At 45.8% G+C, this 17,129-nt stretch overlaps 1 protein-coding gene across 1 annotated transcript; it reads left to right on the top strand.

Moving 5' to 3' along the window:
• The first annotated feature begins 6,196 nt into the window (after positions 1-6,196).
• LOC140720799 (uncharacterized) lies at positions 6,197-12,736 on the top strand. The gene is made up of 2 exons (XM_073035645.1): positions 6,197-6,284; positions 11,827-12,736. The coding sequence occupies exons 1-2, from the start codon at positions 6,197-6,199 to the stop codon at positions 12,714-12,716; spliced, it is 978 nt and encodes a 325-aa protein (XP_072891746.1). The 3' UTR covers positions 12,717-12,736.
• The last annotated feature ends 4,393 nt before the right edge of the window (positions 12,737-17,129 follow it).

Here is a 17,129-nt window from a genome sequence, read left to right on the forward strand (position 1 = left end):
GAGGCAGCATTAAGAAGAGGGATGCCTCACGTCTTAATAAGCTGGTAAGGAAGGCGGGCTCTGTCGTGGGCAAAGTACTGGAGAGTATAACATCGGTAGCAGAGCGAAGGGCGCTGAGTAGGCTACGGTCAATTATGGAAAACCCTGAACATCCTCTACATAGCACCATCCAGAGACAGAGAAGCAGTTTCAGCGACAGGTTGCTATCGATAAAATGCTCCTCAGACAGGATGAAGAGATCAATACTCCCCAATGCCATTCGGCTTTACAATTCAACCGCCAGGAGTAAGATATGTTAAAGTGCCGGGCTAAGACTCAATGTATTTAAGTAAACTACTTAAGAACTTTTTAAAAGCTATTATTAATGCTTTTTGAGAGAGTGATTTAGATGCATATCATATTTTTACTGAGTTAAGTATTGTATGTAATTAGTTTTGCTACAACAAGTGTATGGGACATTGGAAAAAAATGTAGAATTTCCCCATGGGGATGAATAAAGTATCTATCTATCTATCTATCTATCTATCTATCTATCTATCTATCTATCTAGATCGCTCTCTCTCTCTTATGGTTCAGTCCACAGTTACCGCTGTCAGTCTGTGACTGACGTCATAGCCCCGCCTCCTCACGCCGGCGCTCTTAAAGAAACAGTCACAGTACGACCGCAGGCTCGTAACAGCCGCAACACAACTTCCCGACTTTTGAACTCAATGCTTCAACTAATAAAGACAACCATGCCATTTGCATTCTTAACCACCCGATCAATCTGTGCAGTCTCTCTCAGTGAGCGATGAACTTGGAGTCTAAGATCCCTCTGATCATCAACACTGTTCAGGGTTTTGCATTTAACAGTGTACTGTCGCATACATTCGACCTACCGAGCTGCCAAGATGATCATCACTAATCAAATCTCACTGAGATTTCTCAGGTCCTGTTGAATTTATTGCCAAGTGCACAAGTACGGGAAGGTACAGGTACAGAGAAACACTGACTTGTGGCAGCATCACAGGCAAGTACATTCAGATAACACACGGAGCACAAATTATACGATTCTCTGTCAGTAACAATCTATACATATGTTTTATGTTAATAACGATATATAAAATACATTGTGTCATGATCAATATTGAAATGTGCATTTTGTGTCAATAACAGTCTTGGAAATGTTGAATTTGGTCCCTGTCTCCATTCCTCCTGTAATCCACAACCAGCTCCTTTGTTTTTGTCACAATGAGGGAGAGGTTGTTTTCTTGACACAACTGCGTCGGGGTGATGACTTCTTCTCTGTACGCTGCCTCGTTATTATTTGGGATCCGGGGGATCAATGTAGTGCCGTCAGCAAATCCAATTAGCAGATTGGAACCCGCCACTGCAGCCCCACAGTGCACTATGTACTGATTGCAAAGCTAGGAAATTGCTTGTGAATAGCCTCCCCTCCCCCAACTCCACTCTTTCTGCGTCACCAGCAGACTGGGACATCTCACATCTCGCTGCCTCCGCCAGGAAATTAAACTGTGAACAACTGTGGTCAGGGGCTGATCTCTGGGGTACTCCAAACACTGCCTCCTTCCAGTCTGAAAACGACCCACTCATCCAGACACACACTACCGGCAGTTTGTCGATCTCCAACGAAAAAGCCTAATCACCTACTTCTGAGCTTCAATACCATTGCTGACTCTGAGTTTACCACCGTCAAATGCCGGGAGGGACATAATAATCAGAAAGTCTCTAGTCACAGCCGTGTAAATAAAATGTGATCTCAGTAGGTGTGTGGCGCATGCTCAGAATGCGAAGGAGACAGACAAACTGAGCCAAGTCACAGACTTGGGAGGAATGATCCATTTTGACACAGAGAGGGAAGCAGAGAGTTTGATATTGTGCCTGATGCCGGAACTGCGGCCAGTTAGAAGATGAAATCTTGTTCCTCTAAATTGTTTTGAGATGTTACAGTGTTTTAATCAGAAGGCACCATGGAGACTGAAATTATTTCAGTTGAATTGTTGTCCTTCACCCACTGACTTGCTTTGTAAACGTTTAGCAGTGTAGGAAAGTCAAAGGATTTGTGTATGGGAATCACAAACACAACAGCTCGTTAGTTCCGCTGTATCTGTCAGTTCACCAGCGCTTGAATGCCGCCGATCCTTTCATGTGGAGGCGGAGATGTTGGAGAAGACAGCGCCCCACTCGCTACAGGGAGAGCCCGAGCACGTGTCCATGTCCGTGACCTGATTGGATACATCGCCCTGACGTTCTAGCAGTGGGACTTTATTCACTGGCTCTCATTTTGGAAGGGATTCAGTCGGCCATCGCAGATACACCAACAGCTTCGCACTGGGAAGCGGCCATTCACCTGCTCCGTGTGTGTGAAGAGACTCATTCAGTTAACCCACCACAATAAATAGAGGCCACATTTCTGTCCGGAGTGAGCAAAGAGTTTTACTCAATCATCCCAGCTGCTGCAACACCAGCAACTTCACATCAGGGAGGAAGTTCAAATCAGCTCCGTGTTAAATGTTTAACCATCACGGTGACTGAAGGCAGCTGCAGGTTCATGAGGGACTGTTACTGTCAGATTCTGCAGTTCTTGCGGCTGCTCATCACACCCAGGACTGAACCCTGGTCACTGAGCATTGGAGGAGTCTGTTCTGCTGATGTTAGCCTTAAACTGGACTGGTGTTTAATATTGTGGATCTGTGAAAGATAAATCAGTTTGTATCAAATCCCGTGTCTCGCTTGAGAGGCCGCTCGGCCCAGCTGGTTCCTGCCCATGTTTCTGTTCCATATCAGTATATGAAAATCTACCCCTGCCGTTCCCCTCTCCCCCTCCCTGAGATGACAGGTTGCAACTAGTCAGCACTCCGTCGGATAGGAGATTTCTCTTGAATTTCATAGAATCACAGAAATCTACAACATATTACCGATGCTTTGGCCCACAATGTTGTACCGACCATGTAACTTACTCTAGAAACTGCTTAGAATTACCCTACCGCATACCCACCTATTTTCCTAAGCTCCATGTACCTATCTAAGAGTCTCTTAAAAGACCCTATTGTATCCGCCTCTACCACCGTCGCTGGCGGTGCATTCCACACACACACCACTCTTTGCTTATAAAATCTTAGCTCTGACATCTCCTCTGTGCCTACTTCCAAGCAGCTTAAACCTATTCCCCCTCGTGTTAGCCGTTTCAGCCCTGGGAAAAAGCCTCTGACTATCCACACGACCAATGCCTCTCATCATCTTATACACCTGCATGAATTTCCTGCATGATTTTCTCCAGGCTGAATAAGACGATGAGCTCTCTGTGGTTGTGACGTTCTTCAGGGCTCTGGACGAATTTGGTTAAACTCCTTCTTCCCTGCTCTTTTCAACGTTTTGGGTCATTTTCACCAATTATAAAGGACTATGCCTCAGACAGCTGGGTTGTTGCAATTGTTACGGACCAGCAGCAATAGATCACTAACGGAGTCTGGTTTCGATGTTAAAACCACTATCTTCATTCGTATTGTAACGGGGTCCTGAATTACCCCTTTGAAGTGTGTTTTTGAAGAGAGAGAGGGAGTTGTTGTTCAACACCGAACACCTTGTTGGAGAGAGGGAGAGAGAGAGAGAGAGAGGGAGAGAGAGAGAGAGAGAGAGAGAGAGAGAGAGAGAGAGAGAGAGAGAGAGAGAGAGAGAGAGAGAGAGAGAGAGAGAGAGAGAGAGAGAGAGAGAGAGAGTGAGTGAGAGAGAGAGAGAGAGTTATGGTTTCTCTGCAAGCTTGTTTACACTTTTACAAGGACACTGTCAGCTTCTGTGTTCTTACAGAGAGAGAAGGGAGGAACTGTTTGATAGACAGCTGGGGCTCACCACGGTGAGATAAGTAGGAGGTCCGCTGATAGACCTCCAGACACATGGTTTTGGACACTGAATGAGCTTTGTTGTGTCCACAGAAAAAGATGGGTTTTGGAAGATCGATCAGGAGCATCGATCAGTGGCTCTCGCAGTGTGAAAAGGCTGTGACCGGTGGGGAGTTATTCGTGTGCCCATCCCTCGCCTGGGTTAATAACTCCACCACAGAAGAACGGTCCCGTTTGTAGTGGTCACAGTCGGTTACTTCCAAAGGATTTCGGAGGACGATGGGACTATCGACGGCGTCAGCTTACCTGAAGACTCAAAACTCTCCCTCTCTCTCTCTCCATCACTACTCGACTCAATCCCACGAACTGAACTGAACTTCACTCATCACCGTAAGACGGCATCCATTCACCCCGAGGCGTGAAGAAGCTTGGCTTTCCTATTTCCACACAGACACACACACACACACACACACACACACACACACACACACACACACACACACACACACACACACACACACGCACACACACACGCACACACACACACACACACACACACTCACACACGCAGGCACGCACGCACGCACGCACACACACACACACACACACACACACACACACACACACACACACATAATCATTGCTAACCTGTTTGATATATCTGCATTAATATTGCTGTATCGCGTAGTTACTAATAAATAGCATTAGTTTATAGCAATACCAGACTCCAGGGTGTTTTCTATTTCTGCTGGTTCTTTGACCCGTCACGGGGTACGTAACAGTATCTACTCCAAATATAAAAGATTAAAGGAAATAAACAGAAGTTAACAGTGTAATGCGTATATATAGCTCCCAAACTATCAAGCCTGGGAAACAATGCTTAAAGTCTTCAGATGGTAAAGTGGAAAAGTTCAGTAATCCACGGAATAAGTGAGTGAGAGGAGAGATTTGTAAATCCACACGAACAAGTAGAGAGAAGGCAATTACGAAGAATTCCACACACATTCCACGCTGGGTAAACGAAATAACAGTCGCCGAAGATCTTATCCGTCGATTAGTTCCGAAATCCACTTAGAAATATCACCAGGTGACAGTCACAGGAATATCGTCTTCAAGTGGTTACCACAGAACACCCCGATTCCAGGTAAGGGCCAACAAAAGTGATATCACAGGATACTCCAGCAAATCCACACATATGGATGATACGAAGTGACAGTCACACATCCGTTGTGCACTGCGTGCCGATGATCAGATCAACCCAACCTTTTGGGCATGGAAGAGTTGCAGCTTACAGCAGTCACACGCTGAAGTTCCAACAGCTTGTCTCCCTCTCCCTCTCCCGCTCCCGCTCCCTCAGGCTGCCGCAGCTTGTGTCTGACGTCACAGCCCCGCCTCACTCAGGCACTTAAAGCGACACTCACAGTAAACGAACCTGCGGTCTCGCAACACAATGCACCTCTAAAGTCTGACAGCAGACTAGCGAGTGAATCTTCGATGGTGCAGTGTCAGAAACCGAAGATTTGCCAGCCTGAGTCAGGGGTTCGAGAGAGAGATGGGGTTCAGAGCAGGAGGACGAATAAGATAGATAGATAGATAGATAGATAGATAGATAGATAGATACTTTATTCATCCACATGGGGAAATTCAACATTTTTTCCAATGTCCCATACACTTATTGTAGCAAAGCTAATTACATACAATACTTAACTATTTAAATACATTGAATGGTAACTGAAGCTCAGTCCTAATCCCCGCACTTTAACATATCCTACTCCTGGCGGTTGAATTGTAAAGCCGAATGGCATTGGGGAGTAGTGATCTCTTCATCCTGTCTGAGGAGCATTGCTTCGATAGCAACCTGTGTAGACCAGCAGGATGTGGTCAAAAGTGAAAGATTAAAAGCATTTGGAAACTGGTTGATCGAAAAAAAGGTGGTTAATTTCTGCAAAACACAGGTGGAAATAAACAGATCAGGCAGAAATTTTGGAGAGGAATAAATAGAAAACGTTTAGGCAGAGCCCCTTCAGCATGCTTAGCCTGTGTACTCCGCTGCTTAGTTGCTGCCTGAACTGCAGAGTTCCTCCAGCTTTTGTGTGTGTGCGTCTCTGTATTTCCAGCAACTGCAGAATCTCCAGTGTTTTATATCTGCATTTTACTTTGGCATTAGATACACGTTGATATCGAGTATATTGCTTATGGGAGCCGCTTTCTGCGTTAAAACAGCTGCAGATTTTTCTATACACATGATTAAAAAAAATGAGGTATGGACATTGAACCGATGCTTGCAGAAATGTTTAATGGCACCGTGATTACCCATAGGGCCATGCGTTAAGAATTTCGCCGGCGCTGAAGCGCCGATGAAATGCGCATACGTCAGGCTGAGGACGTCCCCAGGTATCACGCATGCGCGCAGTACACAGAAGATTTTCAAAATGTCGGTTGCAGGTAAGAGCGATTCTCTGTGTTTTTATCTTAAACACCGACTTCGGGATAATTCCTTTGAATTTCGGACACCGTGGCCAGCAATCCCGGGACAGTCCTGCCCTCTTCCCTCTCTCTCAGCCCCACTATCCGTACACGGGCCCCGGGGTGCTTCCGGCTGATGAGGGAATGGGAACCGATGGATCTCTCAGACAGAGCTGAGCTCCAGCTATCTAAATGCAAGGATTAGGAACTCGGAGAAAGGGAACAAAATCTTTTACATCAGCAGTTGAGAAAATCGGCATTAGTACTCTTTTCCATAGATGCTGCCTGGCCTGCTGAGCTCCTCCAGTATTTTGTGTGTGTTGCTTCCTCTACCTCCTCTTGCTCTGGACTTTTCTACCGGTGAGGACATGTTTTGTCCCATTCTCTCTGGGTACGTAATGATATCAAACACCTTTGCCCTGGGCAACAAGTAGCTTTCGCATCACAAATGTGCCAGACTCCAATGAGACAGAGAACTGCCCTTCCCTTCATATTCATTGGCATTGCATTCACTGAGTTCACCACCGTCAGTCATTGGGGGAGGGTTCAAGGGGAATATTTATGTAGAATACAGAAACTAGTGATGCCTGTTTGCATTTGGGTGATGCAAAAGTTGCTGGAGAATTTGCAAGTGGGAAGAAGTGGAGTAATATTTGGAAATCTGACTTTTTAAAGTGTAATTTAGCAAGAAAACCACATATGGGCAATGTGAAAAAGCTTTGGTGAGAAAATTCTCCATTTCTGTTACAGGCCTGCTACATAGGTTGTGTGAGAGTGCAGATGAACTCGATCAAACCCAGAGGAGATCAAAGTTCCTATTGAGAGTGATTTGCTAGATGTTAAAATGAAAACCTCTCTATATAAAATTCACTGTGCACATCTTGGAACAGAACAAGAGGGGACGAATATCCTAGTGGTAAGGCTTGCTAGTGGTAGTGAGCAGGGGAGGGGGTGATGTGGTTAAAATAAGTTGTAGGGGGAATGGGAGCCAGAATGACAGAACAGATAGTGGAGAGGGTGAATTGAATTGACTTTATTAAATACATATTTCATAAACATGAGGAGTAGATATATTTACCTTACATCTCCATCTGAATGTGCAATGTGTAATTTATAGTAATTTATAATAGATAGTTTCCACATAGGACAGTCAATATAACATAGAAATGCCACTGTATCAGCATGAATTATTCAGTCTGATGGCCTGGTGGAAGATGATGTCCCGAGGCCTGTGGGTCCTTTTGCTGTGATACCGTTTCCTGGATGGTAGCAGCAGGAACAGTTTGTGGTTCTGGTGAATTAGGCCAGTTTGTCCCCGATATTTGTTGGGCCCTTTTTACACACCTGTCCGTGTAAATGTACTGAATCGTGGAAAGTACATTGTGCAATGTATAATTGTTTATATTTAGAGACATTTTTTGGTGTATAAAATGATGAGGGGTATTGAGCGTGTGAGTGGCCAGAGGAGTGTTTTTTTTTCCCCCAGGGTTGAAATGGTTAATGCCGCTTTTCCACACTCCCATAGACCCTTTGTCCATCTCCTGAGTAAATAGAGATGGAAAAATATTTAAGATCTCCACCATCTGCTTTGTTTCCACACGTGGATTACCATTCTGGTCTTCCAGAGGACCAACTTTGTGCCTTGCAATCCTTTTGCTCTTAATCTATCACCAGAATCCCTGAGGATTATCCTTCACCTTTTCTGTGACAGCGACCTCATGCCATCTTTTAGCCATCCTGATTGATTTCTTATGTGTTCTCTTGCATTTCTTATACTCCATAAGAAACTGACTGCCTATCCCTGTTATGCAATTCCATTTTGTGCTTTACCAGGGTCTCAATATCTCTTACAATCCAAGTTTCCCTACAGTTTCTATCTTTACCTTTTATTCTGACATACCCGCTTACTACTTTCAAAATTTTGCTTTGAAGGCCTCCCATTTACCAAGCACACCTTTGCCATAAAGCAGCCTGTCCCAATCCACAGTTGCCAGATCCTAGTGTTGATTCCAGGTGTTGATCCATGTCCTGAACGCATCCACCTTTCCTACACCGCACCTTGTATTGAAATATACAGGGCTCAGCATATTCACTGCACCATGCTCAACTTTTTCATTCCTGACTTTGTCTGAGGCCTGAACAACATCTGTCTCCACAACCTCTCCACTATCTGTTCTGTTATTCAGGCTCCCATTCCCCCTGCAACTTTAGTTTAACCCTCCTTACCCCCACCTCCCATCATGCAGATCTATCACCCCTTTGGCTTTCCTCTCCCAGATCAATAAAAAGGAGGTGCATACCAGGTACAGGCAGATAGGAACAAATGGGGTAGTTATGAAATACAGGAAATTCAAGTGAACACTTATGAAAGAAATAAAGGCATGAGGTTGCCCCAGCAGACAAGGTGAAGGATAATCCTCAGGGATTCTGCAGACTTGTTAAGAGCAAAAAGATTGCAAGGGAAAAAAATAATTCTCTGGAAAATCAGAATGGTAATCCATATGAAGGGATAACATAGATTGTGGAGATTTTTTTTTGCATCCGTATTTACTCAAGAGATGAACACAGAGTCTGTAGAAGTGAGGCAAAGCCACATCAACTTCATGGACCCTGTACAGATAGATAGATAGATAGATACTTTATTCATCCCCATGGGGAAATTCAACATTTTTTTTTCCAATGTCCCATACACTTGTTGTAGCAAAACTAATTACATACAATACTTAACTCAGTAAAAATATGATATGCATCTAAATCACTCTCTCAAAAAGCATTAATAATAGCTTTTGAAAAGTTCTTAAGTCCTGGCGGTTGAATTGTAAAGCCTAATGGCATTGGGGAGTGTAATGGATTACAGAGGTGGAGGAGTTTACTGTCTTGAGGCAAATTAATGTGGATCAATCCCCAGGGCCTGACAAGTTGTTCACTAGGACCCTGCAGAAGACAAGTGCAGAAATTATTGGAGCCTTAGCACAGATATTTAAATCATCCTTAGTGACAGGTGAGGTACTGGAGGATTGGAGGACAGACAATGTTGTTCTGCTGTTCTAGAAAGGCTGTAAAAATGAACTAGGAAATTATATGTTTGTGGGCTTGACATCAGAACTGGGAAAGTTTTTGGAATGTGTGTCCAGGAACCCGATATATACTGTAAGTATTTGGATAGGTGTGGACTGATAAAGGATAGACAGCATGGCTCTCGCCAATCTTATAGAGTCTCTCAAGGAAGTTATCAGGGAAGTGGATGAAGGCAAGGCAGTGGATGTTGTCTACATGTACTTTAGCAAGGCACTTGACAAAGTCTCATAAGGGAGTTTGGTCAAGAAGGTTCAGTCACTCAGCATTCAAGATGAGACAGTAAATCGGATGAGACACTGTCTTTGGGAGAAGCCAGAGCGTGGTAGCAGATGGTTGCCTCTCTGACTGGAAGCCTGTGACTAGTGGTTGCCACAGGGATCAGTGCTGGATCTGTTGTTGTTTGTCATCTATATCAGTAATCTGGATGATAGTGTGGTTAACTGGATCAGCAAATTTGTGGGTGACACCAAGACTGGTGGTGTAGTGGACAGTGAGGAAGACTATCATGGCTTGCAGTGCGATCTGGACCCACTGGGAGAATGGTTTGAAAAATGGAAAATGGAATTTAATGCAGACCAGTGTGAGTTGTTGCACTTTGGTATGACCTACCAAGGGAGGTCTTTCACAGTGACTGGTCGGGCACTTAGGAGTGTTGTGGAAGAAAGGGACCTGAGAATACAAGTTCTTAATTCACTGAAAGTGGTATCACGGTTAGATACTGATGGAAGGAAAGATTTTAGTTCATTGGCCTTCATGAACCATATACTGACAATAGATGGATGTTATGTTGACTTGTAGAAGACATTGGTGAGGCCTAATTTGGAGAATTATGTGCAGTCTTGGTCACCTGCCTACAGGAAAGCTGTAAAAGAAGTTCAGAGAGTTCAGAGAAAATTCACAAGGATTTTGCCAGGTTTGGAGGAGTTGGGTTAGAAGGAAAGATTGAACAAATCAGCACTTTATTCCTTAGAGTGTAGAAGATTGAGGGGTGATTTGATTGTGATAGAGAGGCACAGAAAGTGTTAATGCAAGCTGGCTTTTTCCACGAAGATTGGGTGGGACGACAACCAGAGGCCATGGGTTAAGGGTGAAAGGTGAAATGTTAGCGGAACATGAGGGGAAACTTCTTCACACAGACGGTCATCTGGGTGTGGAATGAGCAGCCAGCTCAAGTGGTGCATGCGAGCTCGATTTCAACATTTAAGAGGTTTGTGTGGGTACCCGGATGGTAGAGGTGTGGGAGTGGGCTGTTTAAATAGTTCAGTACAAATCAAATGGCCCAAAGGGCCTGTTTCTGTGATGAAATTTTCTTTGATCGTGACAAGAACCTGAAATAATACAAGAATTCACTCTAACCCCTTTTGACAGCTGTGCGAACCAACCAGTCATTTCAGCAGGAATTTTTTATATGGCATTAAAACTGTGGCACTTTAAGTTAATAATACATAAAAGACGATCCCAGCTGCACGTCAAGTAAGACTATTTGCGTGAGAGTGTTTCACTTACTGTGTGGCGAGGCACCCATGCAGTTCAGCAGGAACAGGGAGTAATACCAATGGAGAGAGTCAGACTGAGCCAAGGCACAGATTGGAGATGACAGAAATGCCCCATTCTTATAGAGACAGGAAGAGCATCAGGGAATTGATGGTCATTCCAGATACCAGCACTCTGCCCAGTCAGGAGATGATTTCTCTGTCCAACTTTCGTTGAACCTCACTGTAACAGTGTGATACCAGATCAAACCTTGGCAACTCAAGTAATCTCATCTGAAATGTTGTCCTACACCCATTGATGGATTTTGTAAATCTTTTTACAGGTTAAAAATGAGAAGGAATTCGTCTCCAGGAAGCTCAAACACGGCACAGCAGTTTTGTTGTCTCTGTCTAGATATTTAAGAAGTGGAGCAAGGGATCCAATTGACCACCCTTCCTGCTCAGACAGTGGGGAGGGATTCACTCGGTCATTTGACCAACTGGCATGCCTGTAATTTACACAGGAGAAAGGCCTTTCACCTGCTCAAACAGTGGGAATGGATTCACTCAGTTATCACAATTGAAGGTACATCAGCAAGTTCACACTGGGCAAGGCCATTCATCTGTTCTGTGTGTGAGAAGGGGTTCAGTCGGTCTTCCCACCTGTGGACACACCAGTCAGTTCACACCACACGGGCAGAGGCTGGTCATCTGTTGAATTTCTGGGAAAGGATTCACTCAGTCATCTGACCTAATGGCTCACCAGCGAGTTCACACTAGGGAGAAGCCATTCACCTGCTCAGTCTGTGGGAAGAGATTCACTCAGTCATCCAACCTACTGGTACATCAGCGAGTTCACTCTGGGGAGAAGCCGTTCACCTGCTCAGTCTGTGGGAAGGGATTCACTCAGTCATCCAACCTACTGGTACATCAGCGAGTTCACACTGGTGAGAAGCCGTTCACCTGCTCAGTCTGTGGGAAGGGATTCACTCTGTCATCTACCGTACTGGTACATCAGCGACTTCACACTGGGGAGAAGCCGTTCACCTGCTCAGAATGTGGAAAGAGATTCACTTATTCATCCCACCTACTGAGACATCAGCGAGTTCACACTGGGGAGAAGTCATTCACCTGTTCAGTCTGTGGGAAAGGATTCACTCGGTCATACCACCTACAGAATCATCAGCGAGTTCACACTGGGGAGCGGCCATTCACCTGCTCAGTCTGTGGGAAAGGATTCACTGTGTCATCTACCCTACTGATACATCAGCAAGTTCACACTGGAGAGAAGCCGTTCACCTGCTCAGAATGTGGAAAGAGATTCACTCATTCATCCCACCTACTGAGACATCAGCGAGTTCACACTGGGGAGAAGCCATTCACCTGCTCAGTCTGTGGGAAAGGATTCACTCGGTCATCCTACCTACAGAGTCATCTGCGAGTTCACACTGGGGAGAAACCGTTCACCTGCTCAGTCTGTGGGAAGAGATTCACTCGGTCATCCCACCTACAGAGTCATCAGCGAGTTCACACTGGGGAGAAGCCGTTCACCTGCTCAGAATGTGGGAAGGGATTCACTGTGTCATCTACCCTACTGGTACATCAGCGAGTTCACACTGGAGAGAAGCCGTTCACCTGCTCAGAATGTGGGAAGGGATTCACTCAGTCATCCCACCTACAGAGTCACCAGCAAGTTCACACTGGGGAGAGGCCGTTCACCTGCTCAGTCTGTGGGAAGGGATTCACTCAGTCATCCCACCTACAGAGACATCAGCGAGTTCACACTGGGGAGAGGCCATTCACCTGCTCAGTCTTTGGGAAGGGATTCATTCAGTCATCCAACCTCCAGAGTCATCTGTGACTTCACACTGGGGAGAAGCCATTGGTGAGGCCTAATTTGAAGTATTGTGTGCCTGGAGGACTTGGGTTATAAGGAAAGATTGAACAGGAACTTTATTCCTTGGAATGTTACAGATTGAGGTGAGATTTGATTGTGATAGAGGGGCATCTATAGTGTAAACGCAAGCTGGCTTTCTCCACTGAGTTTGGGTGGAACGGCAACCAGAGGCCATGGGTTAAGGGTGAAAGGTGAAATGTTAAGGGGAACATGAGGGGAAACTTCTTCACACAGACGGTCATCCGGGTGTGGAATGAGCAGCCAGCACAAGTGGTGCATGCGAGCTCCATTTCAACATTTAAGAGGTTCGTGTTGGTACCTGGATGGTAGAGGTGTGGGAGTGGGCAGTTTAAATAGTTCAGCACAAACCAGATGGCCCAAATAGCCTGTTTCTGTGTTCAATGTGAGTGAATCTGCAGATGCTGGAAATAAATAAAAAAACACAAAATGCTGGCAGATCTCAGCAGGCCAGACAGCATATATGGGAGGAGGTAATAATGACATTTCGGGCCGAAACCCTTCATCAGGAGTGAAGTAACGTGGGATGGTCGGTGGAGGATAAGAAGTGGGGGGAGGGATGAAGTAGAGAGCTTGGAAGTGATGGGCTGGGGGAAGGTGGAGAATTATGGGAAATAAAAGAGAAAGAAAGGTAGGGCTGGGGGGAGAGATTATAGTGAGGGGGGAAAAGAGAGAGAAAGAGAACCAGACTAAAATAATAGATAGGGGTGGGGGCAGGGGTATGAACGGAGGTCAGTGATTCGGATGTTCACGCCGGCAGGTAGAAGGTGTGTGGCCACAGGGAGATCCCGCCACTGCTGGAGGACCGAGCGCCTGTGTTCCGCGAAACGGTCTCCCAGTCTGCGGCGGGTCTCCCCAATGTATAAATGGCCACATTGGGAGCACCGGGATGGTGGTGAGGGAAGAAGTGTGGGGGCAGGTTTAGCACTTCTTCCGTTTGCAGGGATCAGTGCCCGGAGGGAGGTCTGTGGGGAGGGATGGGGGAGATGAATGGACAAGGGAGTCGCGTAGGGAGCGATCCCTGCGGAAAGCCAAGAGAGGGGGGAAGGTGAAAATGTGGTTGGTGGTGGGATCACGTAGGAGGTGGTGGAAGTTGTGGAGGATTATACGTTGGATCTGTAGGCTGGTAGGGTAATGGGTGAGGACCAGGGAACTCTATCCCTGGTGGGCTGGCAGGGGGATGGGGTGAGGGCAGAGGTGCATGAAATACGGGAGACGCGATGGAGGGCAGAGTTGATAGTGAATGAAGGGAAGCCCCTTTCTTTAAAAAAGGAAGACATCTCCTTTGTCCTAGAATGAAAGGCCTCATCTTGAGAGCAGATGCGACGGAGGCGGAGGAATTGAGAGAAAGGGATAGCATTTTTGCTGGAGACAGGGTGGGAGGAGAAATAGTCTAGGTAGCTGTGGGAGTTAGTTGGTTTGTAGTAGACGTCGGTGGATAGGGTGTCTCCACAGATAGAAACAGAAAGATTTCGAAAGGGGAGGGAGGTGTCGGAAATAGACCAGGTGAATTTGAGGGTGGGGTGAAAGTTGGAGACGAAGTTAATGAAGTCCAAGGCCCCAGACAGTCCTTTCAGGTGAGGCACCACTTCACCTGCGAGTCAACTGGCGTGATATACTGTATCCGGTGCTCCCGATGTGGCCATTTATACATTGGGGAGACCCGCCGCAGACTGGGAGACCGTTTCGCGGAACACCGGCGCTCGGTCCTCCAGCAGTGGCGGGATCTCCCTGTGGCCACACACTTCAATTCCACAGACCACTCCCACTCTGATATGTCTGTCCATGGCCTCCTCTACCGTCAAGATGAGGCCACACGCAGGTCGATGGAGCAATACCTTATCTCCCGCCAAGGTAGCCTCCTTCCTGCCGGCATGAATGTCCAATTCACTGACCTCCATTGATACCCCTGCCCCCCCACCCTTACCCCCATCCCTATCTATTATTTTAGTCTGTTTCTGTGTTGTACATTTCTAGAAGAACCTGAAATATTACAAAAATTCACACTAAGCCCTTTTAACAGCTGTGCAGACCAACCAGTCATTTCAGCAGGAATTTTTTATATGGCATTAAAACTGTGGCACTTTAAGTTAATAATACATAAAAGAAAATCCCAGCTGCACGTCAAGAAAGACTATTTGTGTGAGAGTGTTTCAGTTACTCTGGGGCGAGGAACCCATGCAGCTCAGCAAGAGAAGGGAATAATACCAATGGAGGGAGTCAAACTGAGCCAAGGAACAAATTGGAGATGGCAAAAATGCCCCATTCTTATGGAGACAGGAAGAGCATCAGAGAATTGATGGTCATTCCAGATACCAGCACTCTGCCCAGTCAGAAGATGATTTCTCTGTCCAACTTGGGTTGAACCTCACTGTAACAGTGTGATACAGATCAAACCTTGGCAACTCAAGTAATCTCATCTGAAATGTTGTCCTAAACCCATTGATGGATTTTGAAAATCTTTTTACAGGTGAAAAATAAGAAGGAATTTGTCTCCAGGAATCTCAAACTCAGCACGCCAGTTTTGCTGTTTCTGTCTAGATATTTAAGAAGTGGAGCAAGTGATTCAATCGATCTTCCTTCCTACTCAGACTGTGGGGAGGGATTCACTCGGTCATTTGACGAACTGGCACACCCGTCATTTTACACAGGAGAAAGGCCATTCACCTGCCCAAACAGTGGGAATGGATTCACTCGGTTATCACAATTGAAGGTACATCAGCAAGTTCACACTGGACAAGGCTATTCATCTGTTCTGTGTGTGAGAAGGGGTTCAGTCGGTCTTCCCACCTGTGGACACAGCAATCAGTTCACACCACACCGGGCAGAGGCTGGTCATCTGCTGAATTTCTGGGAAAGGATTCACTCTGTCATCTGACCTAATGGCTCACCAGCGAGTTCACACCGGGGAGCGGCCATTTACCTGCTCAGTCTGTGAGAAGAGATTCACTCACTCTTCCACCCTGTGGAAACACTAGCGAGCTCACACTGGGGAGAAGCCGTTCATCTGCTCGATCTGTGGGAAGAGATTCACTGAGTCATTCACCCTACTGGTACATCAGCGAGTTCACACTGGGGAGAGGCCATTCACCTGCTCAGTCTGTGCGAAAGGATTCACTCAGTTAACCCACCTACAGTGTCATCAGCGAGTTCACACTGGGGAGAGGCCATTCACCTGCTCAGAATGTGGGAAAGGATTCACTGAGTTATTCAGCCTACAGAGACATCAGCGAGTTCACACTGGGGAGAAGCCATTCACCTGCTCAGACTGTGGGAAGAGATTCACTCAGTTAAGCCACCTACAGACTCATCAGCGAGTTCACACTGGGGAGAGGCCATTCACTTGCTCAGAATGTGGGAGGAGATTCACCCGCTCTTCCAGCCTACAGAGACATTGGCAAGTTCACACTGGGGAGAAGCCGCCCATCTGCTGAGAATGTGGGAAGGGATTCACTCAGTCATCCCAACTACTGGCACACCAGTCAGTTCACAATGGGGAGTGGCCATTGTTATGAATCCCTATAGGTTTTGTTTGCTGTGGACTGTCATTTTAAGAGAGAGAGAGATTAAGAAGTTGAATCAGTCTGACTTGCAGCTTGTTTACATTGCTCGCAGACTGTTTATTTTTAACCGAGGACACAGACTCTCAGAGTCAGACGGAGATGAAGGAGGAAAAATGGAAGGATCGAAACCAGGGAACTAGTGGCCAAGGGTCACTGTTTGGAATTTTCCTATGCCCACAAGGGTGGGTTAATTATCGATTCAGCGTACATCAAATGTGTGGTTGTTACCTTGTTTGATCCGTAGGAGTGGATCTGATTTGGTGTATCCTGTGAAGACCACTGATGTGTTAACCCTTGCCTGGGTGTGGTGTGGTAATTCACTTGACGATACCTCTTGTGACAAGTCACTTTCAGTGATAATTCGTAAGTGGATTTGAAATGACGACAGATAAAATCTACAGTGACTGTTCTCTCATTTTACCACCATGGAACCTGTGGAATTCAACATAATTGCCTTCTCTCGACATTTACCCTGGATTACAAATATCTCTCTCATCACCTATTCTGTGGATGAACTGAACTTTCATACTTTACCATCTCAAGACCCCGAGCTCAATAGTTTGGGAGTTATATTTACACATGACACTGTTAACTTTTGTTTATCTTCCTTAAGTTACTATATTATAAGTAGATTCTATTAAAGATAGTTTTAACATCAAAAACAGACTCCATTGCTGCTGGTTCGTTTCTAAAGCATTACAATTCAGAATAAAATTGGGGCCTGTGTCCGGAATATGAACAGATTTGGGGGTGTATTGATTAATTATCGATTTCATTTGGGAAATTCCATTTGATT

Source organism: Hemitrygon akajei, unplaced genomic scaffold (genome assembly GCF_048418815.1).
Source record: "Hemitrygon akajei unplaced genomic scaffold, sHemAka1.3 Scf000047, whole genome shotgun sequence".
Lineage (NCBI taxonomy): Eukaryota > Metazoa > Chordata > Chondrichthyes > Myliobatiformes > Dasyatidae > Hemitrygon > Hemitrygon akajei.

Excerpts from the sequence above, each read along its gene's own strand:
- LOC140720799 (XM_073035645.1), top strand. The coding sequence starts at position 6,197 with ATGAAATGCGCATACGTCAGGCTGAGGACGTCCCCAGGTATCACGCAT. Across the intron at positions 6,285-11,826 it reads TTTCAAAATGTCGGTTGCAG|TCTGTGGGAAGGGATTCACT; the intron begins GTAAGAGCGATT and ends TCACCTGCTCAG.